The 16466-nt window shown below is 40.4% G+C and overlaps 1 protein-coding gene across 1 annotated transcript in view; it reads right to left on the reverse strand.

Annotated features, from left to right (window-relative positions):
• The window catches only part of ADAMTS18 (ADAM metallopeptidase with thrombospondin type 1 motif 18), an 81475-nt gene extending 67480 nt beyond the window's left edge, over window positions 1-13995 (reverse strand). The window contains 5 exon segments of the mRNA XM_089903331.1: window positions 619-756; window positions 4082-4187; window positions 8808-8967; window positions 10511-11055; window positions 13261-13995. Coding sequence (XP_089759457.1) covers window positions 619-756; window positions 4082-4187; window positions 8808-8967; window positions 10511-11055; window positions 13261-13522 — 1211 coding nt within the window. The 5' untranslated portion in view covers window positions 13523-13995.
• Window positions 13996-16466: the final 2471 nt, after the last annotated feature.

The following is a 16466-nucleotide window of genomic DNA, read 5'->3' on the forward strand; positions in this document are numbered from 1 at the left end:
CCTAACTCCCATTTTACTAATGAAATCTAGGAGTTTTGAGTTATTGAAGGGATTTTACGTAGCTATCATCGTGCCCTTTGGATGTCTCTTGGACACTGAGCTAGCTCGTGGCCATTTCAAACAAAATAGCCAATCAACACAAGGCTCCATTCACTGTAACACAAGCACACCATTTTAGCACTTTTAATACTCTTATGACTGAGGTGACTGATCAGATTAAAATAACTAGTTACAGTAAAAAGGCAACATATCCAGCAACCTCTGGACATCATAGAGGAGAGAGAGTTCTAAGCACAGGCCATGGAGTCACAACAGACCTAAGTGTGAGGCTTATGTTGACACTTACCAGCTATAGACCCTTAAGCACAATTAACCTCCCTAAGACTCAATTTCCTCAACTCTAGAATGAGGATGATAATAGGATCGACGTGAGGATGGAATGGGGCAAGATATGAGGAGCATTTAGCACAATATTAGACCTTCACTGTATTTCTTCAACAATAATCATGACAATATCATCGTCATCAATCCACCAAGTATTTGTTTTCATGTCTGTTGAGCACCGTTCACGGTCACTACTCCAAACCTGGGAACGCCCCTGGCTCTGGTCTGTGTTACCTGAGGAATTTCTTCAGGTACTGCCGGCTGCACGAGGACCATGAGAACACCCCATTGTTTCCGGTCAGCGTGGGAGACATGATGTTGCCTTCCGCTTTCCTGCAGGGGTTGCCTTCCCCATCGTGAACCATGCCGAAACTAAAACACAAAGAAGAAAACAGAAAGCCTTCTGGGAACCCGTTGCCCAAACTATAAGCAGAGGAAGAAAAAGATGTATTGAGAATCAGGGAACCCAAGTGAGGGACAGAGTCACTGAGATTGTAAGAAAAGGGAAAGACAAAACGAGGTACTATCTATTGTTGTAAAATTCATGTAGAAAATTCTAAAGAATGCTAAGGCCTTTTTTATATTATATCTTGGCCGCAAAATCAAAGAATGGCATACGTGCTACAGATTTGAAGGGCAAGAAAATTCTGGTCAAGATTTCCAAGTTAAACTAAAATGATGAGACAGTCAAATTCTTTTATTTCAAACAGCAAAAATTTTTTTCTTGCCACCCATATGGAACTGTGGTAAGAAACTTCAGAATGAGTAGGAGGTAAGTACAGACAGAAGCTGGTTATACTTGTTTATTGACTCTTTACGCATTAGTGTGACATATAAACTTCTAATGCTGATCACTTTATTGCTGAAATCACAGACTCTTTATATAATTAAATTCCCCTACCTACAGCCATAAACATCTTTGAAAATTAATGGTTGAATCCATCTACTGAAGGCGCATGATGGACTTCTTTGGAATGCATTTTTTGAGAAGACTTTAATTTGGTCTATTTCACCAAAGAAGGTTCTAGCAATAACAGAGTAAAAATAATTTTAGGTGGTTTACCTAGAAATCATATCCATTACACCTCAATGACTCCCAAATCTCCCAACTGGTAGCATAAATGTGACATTAAAGTTTATATGCACATAGAATACACACACCACAAAGACAGAGCTTATTTCAGGCCATATTAAACTGGAAGGGGATGGGGAAATAAGCTTCTTTGGTCATCTCCAAAAAATTCAGGGCCCAAAAAAGCTTTTTCTGACTTTTCTCTGGAGGTAGAGAATGGAGGGATACCAATTTATCATTGATTTAGATTGTTCTTAGCCTAATTATTTAGAGGAGTAAAACGTGTCTCTTAAGAACATATTTTTAAGAGGCAGGTAGGATTTCTGTGGAAATAAGCATGCTAGTCTGATATAATAATTTATCAATATAGCCATCCTTCGAAGGTAGCCTATTCCAAATAAACAACTGTATTATAACCATAGGTATGATCCTATTGTGACCCATGTCTGCAAACTAGCTATTTTCCCATCATTCCTTCCAATTTACCAGGCAAGGAATGGCAGGATGTTGGTATACTGTGGTCCTATCAGTGAGTACCTCAGGGCTTTAGAGGTGACGGATTCACACATAGGTATTAATTAGCCTCAAAACACACTCGGGGAAAGCATTTCCTCATCCTCCACCTTGCCCAATTCAGTTCATCGTTGTACCTAACCAGGAAACTAAGGGGGTTTGTTTGGGAGACACTCTTTCTCAAAATATTTGTGAAAGTCAAAAGCAGAAGGAAATTTACGTGTAAAGCACCACAGGAAAGGGTAAGAATCACAGAAATGGGGATAAGGTGGGGAGAGATCAAAGCCATTACTCTAAGAGGAGAAGGTCATCAAATCAGTATTTCACTGTAGTTTTACGGACATAAGAAAACCAAGTTTGAATTGAATTTTGAACTTGAAATTTCTTAATTTTCTAATTTACTTTGATTTAACAGCCTTTTAGAAGATAACATGAGTTTTCTTTAGCACATGTCAAAAGTCTTGTCAAAATCTCATGAATTGTCTGTTTCAAAATGTAACTCTGTTAGGCCATGTTATTTAGAATTTGAGTACGTACTTTCCATTATATCTGTTCTTCCTCCTACCTCTGACTCTCCTCACCCCACCTGGAGAATGTCTTTGGTTTTCCTTACTAATGTGTTGGATTTTGATCTTGGTAACTTTAACTCATGACCAAAGATGATTACATTTTTTAAAGGCCAATACGTTTTTTTAAAATTTATTTATTTTTAATTTATTTATTTTTGACTGCATTGGGTCTTCGTTACTGTGCGCGGCCGTTCTCTAGTTGTGGCGAGTGAGGGCTACTCTTTGTTGTGGTGCGCGGGCTTCTCATCGCGGTGGCTTCTCTTGTTGCGGAGCACGGGCTCTAGGTGCGTGGGTTTCAGTAGTTGTGGCACGCGGGCTGAGTAGTTGTGGCTCGCGGACTCTAGAGAGCAAGCTCAGTAGTTGTGACACACGGGCTTAGTTGCTCCGCGGCATGTGGGATCTTCCCGGACCAGGGATCGAACCAGTGTCCCCTGCATTGGCAGGGGGGTTCCCAACCACTGTGCCACCAGGGAAGTCCCTAAAGGCCAATACTTTTTTAAAAGTGAGAGACTGGTTCATGTGGACCTCATGCTGGTGAAACATTTAGATATTTTATTTTCTGCACTTATCAGGGACCTTGTGCCTAATGGGCATTTTTGCACCACTGTTCCAATAAAATTGGTTCATTCATATCTTGCTATAAAAGCAGTTGTGCATAGACATAAAATGCTGGGTGACTGTTGGATAACAGTAATGGTCAAGATTCAAATTTTCTGAAGATAATAAATAGCTCACAAGACACACTAATACCAAAATACCAAAATATAAATCATAGTTGCGAAATAGATCGCGTTTGCTTTTATTTTTAAGTCAGAAATTAACTAATGCTCTGAAAACGAGCATTCAGTATAAACGCTGAGTACAAGACACATATACATACACTCCTAAACTCATACACCCTCTGAAACAGTCATTTTGTGAAGCAGTATGCTTATTCCAGTATAGATGCTACTGCTTAAATAATGTTTGAAAATTCTCTGTAGAACTGTATGTGTACCAGGTTATATGCTTCATAAAATACATTCATCTCATTACTCTTAGGTTTCTTATTCCTCCTTTCTAACCCTATTCTCACAAAAGAATTCAATTAAAAGAATATTAAGGACACGCAATGACACCGAGGAAAAGAATATCCAGCATACAGCATACACAAAAGTTTTTAAACAATTAACATGTCATTACATTCTAGGAATTGACATGTCCCCATGATTATTTCTGTAGTATAATGAACTAAAAGTATCTTTACTGCTGCAAAACTTGGAAGAGAATAAACACATGCCTAAATGACCAACGGATCCATTAGATAACTCGCAGTCCATTTATGCACACAATGTACCATTGAGTAGCTATCAAATGTTCTTTAACAAAAGCCTCGACAATGACTGGCCTTTGATTGAGCCCTCCTTATAGTCAAGTACTATTCTAAGCTTTACACAAGATTTATCCTATTTATTCTACCCAGGTCAATAATAATCCTTAGAGGAATGTCAACGAATCACCCAACTGGTTCTCATATAAAGTGGTATATCAAGGGGTCACTTACTTGTGCCCTGACTCATGGGCGATGGTGAAGGCCAGGCCAAGTCCCGTGTCCTCATTGATGGTACAACTTCGGTACTTACTGCACATCCCACTGATGGGGGCAAACCCTGTTGAAAGAGCAATTTCAAACCCAAATTCGAAAGGAACACACACAGATACCTGATCATTTCCGATGCCCTCAAAATGTTCTGCACAGTTTTAGTTCAAAGGATTAATGTATTTTCTTTTTTTGGTAGAAAAACACTAGAGGTATACGCCTCTCTGTCCTCTCTAAATAGATAAGAGTAGGACTTAATACTTTCTTGCTTTTAAAAGATATTGTCATCAACTGACCCTCCTAACACTGTATGAAGGCAGTATGAGTATTGTAATTCCCATTTTATATACAGGATGGATAGCAAGTCACAGGATATGTATATGCCTGATCTAAGCTCATTATTTGGGTCAGAACAATTGCTAAAATGACAGCTAAACCTATGTAAAACAGTCACTTAACAGTAGTATTAGCATCAAAGCTCAAGGTGTATTTTCTAAGAGAAAACAAGGTATATTTTCTAAGAGACGCACCCTCATTTTTTTCTAAAGCAGATAACATGCAAAGGCCTAAAGAGTGTTAGCAGATTAACTTTATTTTTCTCCTAGGAGCAGTTATAAAATCATTCCAGCCTGTTCTCAAGTTTATCTTGAACTACGTTATACTGTTGAATGCCTTTCTTCCCAAGTGTGGGTCTTCATAACTAGTAGAACAAGGATAAGTACCCAAGAGTATGAAATATATGCTTGTGAATTGACTGCTTCCACATTGCTGCCATGACGTAAGTGAGGTCATCTGCTAAATCTAATGTATAGGCAAACCTCGTGGATGGCACCATCATCATCAATGCTAAATAAATGGCAGTTAAATACAATACACTGTCCTATATGCCTCGTATACATCTACGTGTGTATAATTATATATTAGAAACTGAGGCTCAGAAAGGTGAATTAATTTGTACAAGATCTCACAGTCATAAATTCTAGACTCAGGATTTAAGTGCAGACATATTCGAAGTCAACACCCATGTTCTTTGCATTAGGACATGCTGCTTTAAATAAGTGACTTACAGAACAGTTGTTAGGGTTATGTCCTGACATAACTGTACTTGTTTCTCCAAGCCTTTCCGTATATTTTGGTCTCTGACTGACTGATAAAACTACCTCTTCTCAGAATCCCTCTTCAAAACAGCAACAATGCACTGGGCTATCAAATGTCACTTTGCAAATTCCAAGCTGAGAATATGACTGAATGTATGCCACCCGCATCATAAAAACCCAACCTATGGAACAACACCCCAAACGGTTGATTCTCAGTCATGCATCGTGTTTTGAAGACAGTGATTAATGGTGAACTATTAAAATAAACTTATTTTATAGGACATAATACAGGCATTACAGAGAATTTTTTTAACATCTTTATTGGAGTATAATTGCTTTACAATGGTGTGTTAGTTTCTGCTTTATAACAAAGTGAATCAGTTATACATATACATATGTTTCCATATCTCTTCCCTGCCTCCCTCCCACCCTCCCTATCCCACCCCTCTAGTTGGTCACAAACCACCGAGCTGATTTCCCTGTGCTATGCGGCTGCTTCCCACTAGCTATCTATTTTATATTTGGTAGTGTATATATGTCCATGCCACTCTCTCACTTTGTCACAGCTTACCCTTCCCCCTCTCCATATCCTCAAGTCCATTCTCTAGTAGGTCTGTGTCTTTATTCCCGTCTTGCCCCTAGGTTCTTCATGATCTTCTTTTTTTTCTTAGATTCCATATATATGTGTTAGCATACGGTATTTCTTTTTCTCTTTCTGACTTACCTCACTCTGTATGACAGACTCTAGGTCCATCCACCTCACTACAAATAACTCAATTTCGTTTCTTTTTATGGCTGAGGAATATTCCATTGTATATACGTGCCACCTCTTCTTTATCCATTCATCTGTCGATGGACACTTAGGTTGCTTCCATGTCCTGGCTATTGTAAATAGAGCTGCAATGAACATTATGGTACATGACTCTTTTTGAATTCTGGTTTTCTCAGAGTATATGCCCAGTAGTGGGATTGCTGGGTCATATGGTAGTTCTATTTGTAGTTTTTTAAGGAACCTCCATACTGTTCTCCATGGTGGCTGTATCAATTTACATTCCCACCAACAGTGCAAGAGGGTTCCCTTTTCTCCACACCCTCTCCAGCATTTATTGTTTCTAGATTTTTTGATGATGGCCATTCTGACTGGTGTGAGGTGATATCTCATTGTAGTTTTGATTTGCATTTCCCTAATGATTGATGATGTTGAGCATTCTTTCATGTGTTTGTTGGCAGTCTGTATATCTTCTTTGGAGAAATGTCTATTTAGGTCTTCTGCCCATTTTTGGATTGGGTTGTTTGTTTTTTTGATATTGAGCTGCATGAGCTGCTTGTAAATTTTGGAGATGAATCCTTCGTCAGTTGCTTTATTTGCAAATAGTTTCTCCCATTCTGAGGGTTGTCTTTTGGTCTTGTTTATGGTTTCCTTTGCTGTGCAAAAGCTTTTAAGTTTCATTAGGTCCCATTTGTTTATTTTTGTTTTTATTTCCATTACTCTAGGAGGTGGGTCAAAAAGGATCTTGCTGTGATTTATGTCATAGAGTGTTCTGCCTATGTTTTCCTCTAAGAGTTTGATAGTTTCTGGCCTTACATTTAGGTCTTTAATCCATTTTGAGTTTATTTTTGTGTATGGTGTTAGGGAGTGTTCTAATCTCATCCTTTTACATGTACCTGTCCAGTTTTCCCAGCGCCACTTATTGAAGAGGCTGTCTTTTCTCCACTGTATATTCTTGCCTCCTTTATCAAAGATAAGGTGACCATATGTGCGTGGGTTTATCTCTGGGCTTTCTATCTTGTTCCATTGATCTATATTTCTGTTTTTGTGCCAGTACCATACTGTCTTGATTACTGTAGCTTTGTAGTATAGTCTGAAGTCAGGGAGCCTGATTCCTCCAGCTCCATTTTTCATTCTCAAGGTTGCTTTGGCTATTTGGGGGTCTTCTGTGTTTCCATACAAATTATGAAATTTTTTGTTCTAGTTCTGTGAAAAATGCCAGTGGTAGTTTGATAGGGATTGCATTGAATCTGTAGATTGCTTTGGGTAGTACAGTCATTTTCACAATGTTGATTCTTCCAATCCAAGAACACGGTATAGCTCTCCATCTATCTGTATCATCTTTAATTTCTTTCAACAGTGTCTTATAATTTTCTGCATACAGGTCTTTTGTCTCCTTAGGTAGGTTTATTCCTAGGTATTTTATTCTTTTTGTTGCAATGGTAAATGGGAGTGTTTTCTTAATTTCACTTTCAGATTTTTCATCATTATTGTATAGGAATGCCAAAGATTTCTGTGCATTAATTTTGTATCCTGCTACTTTACCAATTACAGAGAATTTGAAAAATACAAAATATAAAAAATTCTAAAAGTCCAATCTACTTTTTTTTTAAACAAATTTATTTTATATATTTATTTTGGGCTGTGTTGGGTCTTCGTTGCTGTGCGCGGGCTTTCTCTAGTTGCGGCGTGCAGGCTTCTCGTTGAGGTGGCTTCTCTTGTTGCGGAGCATGGGCTCTAGGCACTCGGGCTTCAGTAGTTGTGGCTTGCTGGCTCAGTCATCATGGCTCGCGGGCTCTAGAGCACAGGATCAGTAGTTGTGGCGCACGGGCTTAGTTGCTCCGCGGCATGTGGGATCTTCCCGGACCAGGGTTCGAACCCGTGTCCCTTGCATTGGCAGGTGGATTCTTAACCACTGTGCCGTCAGGGAAGCCCATTAAAGTCTAATCTACTTTTATCTTTAATATATTATGAAGGATTATAAAGCACTTCAAGGAAAAATATATTTTGAGGAAAAAATGGGAGTAAATCATGTAAACTTTTCTCAGTACCCCCAAATTTTTACCATCAATCTGGACTATCAGTTGTGTCTGAAAAATATGGTTCCCACTGCCTGTTTTAGTAAAGGAAGCTTTATTGGAACACAGCCATGCTCACTTGTTTACATACTGTCTTTTTCACTAATACAGTGGAAGTGAATAGTTTCAACAGAGCTTATATGACACACGCAAAGCCTAACATATTTACTGTCTTGCCCTTTACAGAAAACATTTGCCCACCCCGATCTAGATGAGCATCAATTCATTAAAAAAAATTGTTGAATTCCTACTGTGTGCAACAGACTATACTAGAAAATATAATATAGATGTGAAAGATAGAGTTCTAATTCACTGTCTTTTACAAATATGGAAGAGCTGAGTCCTTCAAAGTTCAAGTAACTTTCTAAAAGAAGCGTGCTACCTAGGGGCCACAGTTGAATGCCACGGAGACCAGTCAAGTTCTTTTCAGCTATCCAGTTCTGCAGTCAAGATGCTTATGGAATAACCTACAACTTGTGTAGTTACATGACAATTTATCTCATGCCTAAAGGATCATCAAAAGGTTTAAAGAAAAACACAACAGGAATAAAGTAAAGGGGTCCCCATTCCACACTGAGCTCAGTTAAAAAGAACAAAATTCAGCAGAGGGTACAATGAAGATACTCCACAATTTGCAGATTAAGTCTCCTTATTAAGAAACCTGAGGGCCATCCACCCAATAGAAAGTTTCCAGACTGTGTTTTTAGCTAACATGGGTGTGCATGAAGCATTTGCTCATATCATACCTAGAGTATCACATGGTTCGTTCTTCCAGGAACAGATATCAAATCCCGTGAGTAAGATGGCGTGGTCATGCCTCTTCCCATTCTTTCCAATGAGGGCAGACTGCCACTGACAAAAACTATTCAGAGATTGGTCTGCATGATGGTTGATCAATAATCCTCCCTATGGGAAACCCACACAAATTAAAGTGTGAATTTGTCACAGAGATGAGAATGTTACATCATTCCATTTGTACAGGCAAACACAGAAGCATCTTGTTTCTGGGGGAAGGGTCAGCAGAGGAAAACATTTGAGCTAAGGCTGGACATACTGGTGTTAAAAAAAAAAACTAAAAATATTTTGGGTAAATGCTCACAGTATTGATAGTTACTACAGAGTTTCAGTAGTGTGCTTTATGACCAACCGTGTTTCCACAACAAATAAACTGGCATCAGTTAGAAACACCTTTGTTCATCTCACGCTGGTACCATATTTATAGAACTGTTATTACTTTTAGAACATAATTATTAATTAATGGGGATAAAGTTCCATGGCTTCTTCAACAAAGCATGAGGACGGTACTGACCATAGCTTGTTTACCCCTATGTCAAAATTTCCAGCCAAGGGCTCGGCACATCATAGGTTACAATCCATCAACCAATAAAATGAAAGCTCGCTGAATGGATGAAGAAACAAATAGCCACAATATTCTAAAGAATAAGAAAGGACTTAGTCTTCAAATAATTTTTATCAAAATGTTTTCTCAGAACTATTGACTTGGGTCAAATTGAGGGTTTTTAGGCAAAATCTTTAATTATCAGTGAATTAGGAGGTTGCTGTCTTTGAGTCCTTGGGCAAAGTGTGAGTGGTAAGTTAGACAGAAGGGTCTCCCGAACAACACACACCTTTTCTGCCCTTCCAAAATTCTAAGAATAATTTGATACGTTGTTAACCTCTGTAGCGCTATAGACCTGGGCAGTTAGGTTCATTTTTGTCTGGTCTCTGACTCTCTGCTTTGTCCATTCATTACTGGAGTTACAGATGGAGAGGAAAAGCCTCAGGGGACTTAAAAATAGTTGTATTGGTAATCCCCACCTCAGAAAATATAGTTTCAACATCAAAATGCTACAAAGCAGTAGGCGCCATGCAACTTAACACTTTATTATATGTTCTGTCTTGCATCTCACTGTTAGCAGGTCAAGGGCAGTTAAATATTCCTTGTTCAGTTTCTGTAGTACCTAAGGTGGTTGGTTTTGGGAGACAGTAGGTTTACCACCAGAATTTTCAGATGACTTATTTCCAGTATATTTTCAAAATACCCTCTGTACCTACCCAGCATCTCCAACTTGCAAAATCCAGCTAACTCTTAAAGCTCTTACCAAATGCACTTTCCTTGTGAAGCTTCCATAATATTTATATAACGTAATATCCATACTTTACTTTTGTATTCATATTATATATGCACATTTAATCATATTGGATATCACCGTATATTGAAAAATATATATTGCATATATATTGTATGTTTATATATAAATAATTATTTTGTGATGTTTCAGTATTTAAATGCACAACCCTATTAGATTGTACTTTCCTTGAGGGTAATTTGAAATTTTCCAATTTGAATTTCTAATGACAATGACATGGGTTGGCACATAGTAGGTGTTCAATAAGTGTATTCTGAATGGCAGGATGAATGATGAAGTAAATGAAGTTTGGCACTTACAGGTTCTTGTTCCAGAAGAATGAGGCTGACTACAACAATGTTTATATCACTTCCAATGGTCCCATCTTTAAAGAGGCTGGAAACCTGTTGGAACAAATTGAAATCAAACAAAAGTAAAAGAAACAAAATTTGAAAATTTCCGAAACTGCCAGGGGAGATCAGACATATATATAAGCATGTATGTTTTGATTTTACCAAATACATGTAGGTATGAAGCCAATTTCCTCCAAATTTAATTTTTTTCAATAAAATCATGTGGCTACACCTGCTATTCAACCCATGCGAGGGAATTCCATGATTTTTAGCTATCTTGGAGAGGCAGGGGGTTGGGGTCCTGACAATCTCTCTTACCATGTTCATGACCGTGAGAATGTACGTGGTGACATTGGCCTTGCCATGCTTTTCCACCATTTTCTTATCTGCTACCACAAGGGTTTCCACGTTTAGGCCTTTGTGTGACTTTCCAGCTGATCTTCTGGGCCGCCCTGTGCTCCCGTATTCATCAAACATGAGATAGGTATCCTCTGTGGGAGGCTTAGGGGCATCTACAAGGAACAGAAGAGCATTTGGAGGGCTATCAGCAGAGATCATCCAGGGGACACAGACAGAAATCTAAACAAGGGGAGGACAGAGACCATGTAACCAACACTTCACTCATCTCCTGATAAATGATGCCACTGGTACCTGTCCTGGGGCTAAGGACCTAATCTATGGTCAAGAGAGATTCTGTCAAAAGAAGGCTGGTTGGATGGATGGATGGATGGATGGATGGATGGATGGATGGATGGATGGACGGATGGACAAATGGATTCAGTAACTCAAAAATGTTCTTCTAAAGAGTCAAAGAAAACAAGCTACAATTCTGGTTGGAAGAGTGGGTCAAGAAAAATCAGTATTGTGGGAAGGAAATGCTCATTTTATTTTATTGTCAAGAAACTGCAGAAACAAGACATTATCCTTTGCTTCTGAATTCATTATCACACTTTGTATATTATTTTCTAAATAAAATTTAGAAATATGTATCCTGTAGAACACTGCCCATGTTCTCGTTTCATCAACACAAACTTTAATGTAGCACAAAATAAGTGGTCAATAAGGGCTCTTTGACCTGATATTAATTTAGCTGCTGGGGAGACAGCATAGTCAGAAGTGATATTTAAAATTAATACTTTGTAACAGATAAGGTGCAGGCATGGATACTGGCCACAGTCTCTGAGCAGAGACCCGGAAGTACCCGTTGGATTAAGCACGACCCCTTTAGTTAATGGGCTGTGACAGATCCAAGGGTTGCTGGGAAGGAAAACGCATTTGAAAAGCTCAGGACAGTACGTACTACTAATATAGATATATTTTAATACTTGAACAACTGGTATAGTCATTATAGTGAAGTCAACGCTCCCCAGAGAGAAATTAAAACATCAAATCATTGAGAGTTAGAGTTAAAACCTCAAGTACGCCATTTTGATAAATGACTCTGAGTTTGTTTCCTCATCAATGAAAAGAGTATAATATCCAACCATAAGTTTGCTCTAAAGATTAGCTTTTACATCTCATATCAAATACATATCACTGCCACTATAAATATCATTACTATCATTAATTAATGCCACTACTAGTATAAAATTCATGCCAAATAGATGTTCTTTAAAAAGGATGTTTCAGTTACACCCAAATCCCCAAAACGAATTAAAATGGTAGAAAGTGTCTTGCATTTTCCTCCTGATCGGCACGGCAGGGATACCACTTCCTCTTCTCCGTGGATATCACCTGGCTGCTCTGTCCAACTGGCTAGTCATGTGCTGCTTACGGCTCCTGAGACTTTGAAATGGGGCTGGCGCCACTGAAGGAACCAAATTTTTAATTTTATTGAATTTTTATTCATTTTGTTTTACACTTAAAAAGTAATATTTGTTTCAGCTGTTGAAAACCTTAAGCATATTTGGAACAGTCTGACTATGTAAGTCTACTTTTAAACTTGAAATTTTATGAAATCGAGATACAGATGAAGTATTTCTGGTGAGAATTTATTGTCTGATTTGAAATTGTTCTCGAAGTGTTAAATACATAGATTTCCAAAACTTCATATGAAAAAAGAATATAAAATACTTCATTTTAATTTGTTTTCATTGATTATATTGATGACATGTTGAGATATTTTGTATATATTGTGTTAAATATATTATTAATATTAATTTACCCATTTAAACATTTTTTAATGTGGGATTTAAAAAATGTAAAATTACATTTGGGGCAGGTGTTATATTTCTATTGGACACTGCTGGTTTGAAAAATGCAGACGGTTGGGCCCGGGTCACAAATCAAGTCCAAGGGTCCTTATGTTTCATCGCCACCTCCAATCAGGTGCCAGTATTCTTGTTAACTGGGAAGTCTTTCCCTCAAATCCTCAAAAGGAACACCCAACCGCACCTGGGAATTCACCTCTGATTTCTTTCATCATTTGGAAGACTGGGTCCTTTTCTCACGGGTACAGAAACTAAAATAACATTGGGACCTTCGATTAAAAAGTAAAAGATGTTAAAAGAGGAAAATAAATCTTTCTAGTTTAACTTAGAAAAAATGATCACCCAGTTTTTGTCTGACAGGGATGATTTATGGTTCATCTCCAAGATTAATTTCAGTGGGGGCTTAGTGTAGCCCAATTTTAACCTGCAAAGTCAGCACACCCAATGGCACTTGGGAAAACCTGTCGAGGGCCCAGAGAGGAACAGAACAAGAAAAAGTTTCCTTACATACATTTCTTGCGTCGTCCACAAAAATGCTGCTTTTGCAACCTTCCGTGGTGATGTCTTCTTTCTGGACTCCAAGATGTGTGGGGAGTGCGACTTGGGGGGTGACCAGCAGAGTTCCCGCTGGAGCTCAGGTAGCCATGGCAACGCTGGACCTTCTCCTCCGCTGTCCTTTTGTATAGCACGTGAGGATGGTGGCCTGCAGGGGAGCTGTAGTTGTGTTCCTGGGCCAGGAGCTGAGGTAATGGCGAGATGAGGAATTCATTTTTTCGTGTCCTTATGAGACCTGACTAAAAAGCCAAACACAAAGAAAACATTAAGGATACCACGCATCCCTTTTTTGATGTGTTCATTTCCAGCAACTGTTTATCGGCTTCTTCCCATATGCAGGCACTGTGCTAAATGCTTGGTGTGTATCATGTCGTTTTATTTGCACCATGAGCAGTGGCAACTGTTATTACCCCCATTTTACAGATGAGAAAACTTAGGCTAAGATAGTAAGTAGGAAAGCTAGTACTGGCACCCAGAATTCTCCACCTACTGGAGCAGGACTGTTAATTACTACTCCAGGCTGCCAGCCTTGATGTTTGGGACTCAAGGGCTAAGCCATGTAACATCCTGGGAGTCTCCACATCTAGGACATGGCAGACACTGTGGTAAACACAGGACAGAGTGATGAACTGAAAAACAGCCCCACCCTGAAAGAGCTTATAGTGTACGCAGTGAAAACAAAGACATTCCATCTTGATTTCATAAGCGCTCGACAAAAGAAGTAGCAAGGATTGCAAAGTGAGAGATTATCACTTATCTCCAAGTAGAGGTCTGGGGAATCCAATGGGTTGCACCATCACGAAGAGACATATCTGCTAAACTGAGAAGAAAGAGGGGACTGGGGCGAGCCCATCCAATCACAACGTCACTTTCAGGCTCATGGCACAATACGTCTATCTTTGTACCTGATATTTTGGCCACAGCACACCCCTGCCTTGTCACCTGCACGCTTCGTGCTCTCTCTTCTCTGCATTTGGCTTAGAATTTCCCTGATCTCCAGGCGCTGCTATGGAAAGTGTAGTCTGTGGACCAGCAGCTCCGGCCTCAGCCGGGGGTCTGGTTAGAAATGTAGACTCTTAGGTCTCTCCCCAGAGCTGCGGACTCAGTATCTACATTTTATGTAGATCCCGGGTGATCTGCCCGTTAACGTTTGCAAAGCACTGACATAGGCCAGCAATTCTTAAACTTTGCTGAACATAGGAAACGTCTGCAGATCTGAATACACACACACACACACACACACACACACACACAGAGTCACTCACTCCCAGACAGAATCCCATACCATCAAAAACCGAATCTCTTGTGACTCACGTATCACAATTTTTTTTAACTGCTCCAAGGATGACACCAAAGTACAGAGTTTGTGACCCAGTGCTTCAGGTCCCACCTTCTTCATGTGCAAAATGGGCAGAATTCTTCCTGCCCTGACCACCTTTCAAGGGGAGATAAAATAACCATTGCAGAAGCCCTTTAAACACTCTCAACCCCAGCAGTTTGGATGACTGACAATAATGAGTGAGTGAATCAACCCACATTCACTGAGCGCCAGCGACGTGCCAGGCATTCAGGTAACTGCGAGCACATAGCTGTGCAGGACATACGCACACAGCATGCAGTTTACCAGGGAGCCAGACACATAAATATTCAAGGACGTAAGGGGGTGTCAGGGTGAGGGCAGGTTACCAAGGGAACACAGAAGCGTGTGTGGGGTGGATGGGTGGCATCAGAGGGGCTGTCCCCAGACCTTATTTTAACCCTCTGTCATGATTCAGTTTCTCACTCCTAAAAGGAGTCCCAGAATGTGTGATGTGGTCCTGATTTTCCTTCCACTTCAGAAGTCGGCTGCCTTCTTAAAGACTGTCTTGTGAGGACTTCCCTGGCGGCCCAGTAGTTAAGACGTCGCGCTTCCACTGCAGCGGTCGCGGGTTCGATCCTTGGTCGGGGAACTAAGACCCTGCATGCCTCGTGGTGTGGCCAAACCCGCCCCCCCCCAAAAAAAAACCAAGCCAAAACAAAACAAAACAAACAAACAAACAAACCAAAGACTGTCTTATGGTCTGCAGCACCAGCCTGATGCTTTCCTGCGTTCAGCAAACACACTGAGCATCTAATTCACAGCCCTGTTCTAGGCACTGGCACAAAGAGGCACAAAGTCATGAAGCAGTTCACATTCCTGCTGTCATAGAGATGATGGGAGAATCAACTGGCAACAAAAATTTAAAGAAGTAATATCTCACAATCCCAGAAATCCTGCCCACCCACCGTACCTTAGGTTGTATCTCAGAGCAGCCCGTCCCCCCCACCAGCCCAGTGCCAGGCTGGCAGATACTTTCATCCTTCATTTGGACACTTGCTATTGAATCTTCCAAATCCCCCAGCTTCTCCAATATGGTCTCCTGACATTGGCCAGTGTCCTCGGCCAACATGAATCAACTCACTTCACGCGCCCTGGTATTCATCTCAAATACGAATCCCTTTTCCTGGCCCACGAATCTCTCCACCATCTGCTTACTTTGGAGCCTGGCAGCTGTGTCTGTCCCCTCTCCTTCATACCATCCTGAATAGGACATGTCTTTGACTTTTTCTTTTCTTTTTTGGCTGTGTTGGGTCTTTGTTGCTGCGCGCAGGCTTCCTCTAGTTGCGGCGAGCGGGGGCTACTCTTGGTTGTGGTGCGCAGACTTCTCACTGTGGCGGCTTCTCTTGTGGAGCACGGTCTCTAGGCGCACAGGCTTCAGTAGTTGTGGCACACAGGCTCAGTAGCTGTGGCGCAAGGGCTTAGCTGCTCCGCGGCACATGTGATCTTCCTGGACCAGGGATCAAACCCGTGTCCCCTGCATTGGCAGACGGATTCTTAAGCACTGCGCCACCAGGGAAGCCCCAGAGCATTTACTTTTATAAGGGAAAAGTCCATGTGTCGGGGGCCTCCCTCTTTTACCAGGAAGGAGAGGTTGACTAAAACTCTAGAAATTCTTACCAACTGAGAAGTTTCCGCCTTAAATCTGCATCTGCGTAACAGCCATACCCTTGTTTACTGGGCTTTGCCTGATAGGCTCCCATAGCTGGAGATGGTATTTAAGGGGGCGGGGCATGCTTTCGGCCTTTTGGGGGAGTTATTCAGCTTGCCTGGGCATCTCCCATGCACACAGGAGGTATAC

This window comes from Delphinapterus leucas, chromosome 20, assembly GCF_059928025.1.
Source record: "Delphinapterus leucas isolate spDelLeu-1000000601 "Yukka" chromosome 20, BTC_Dleu_Yukka2, whole genome shotgun sequence".
Taxonomy (NCBI): Eukaryota; Metazoa; Chordata; class Mammalia; order Artiodactyla; family Monodontidae; genus Delphinapterus; species Delphinapterus leucas.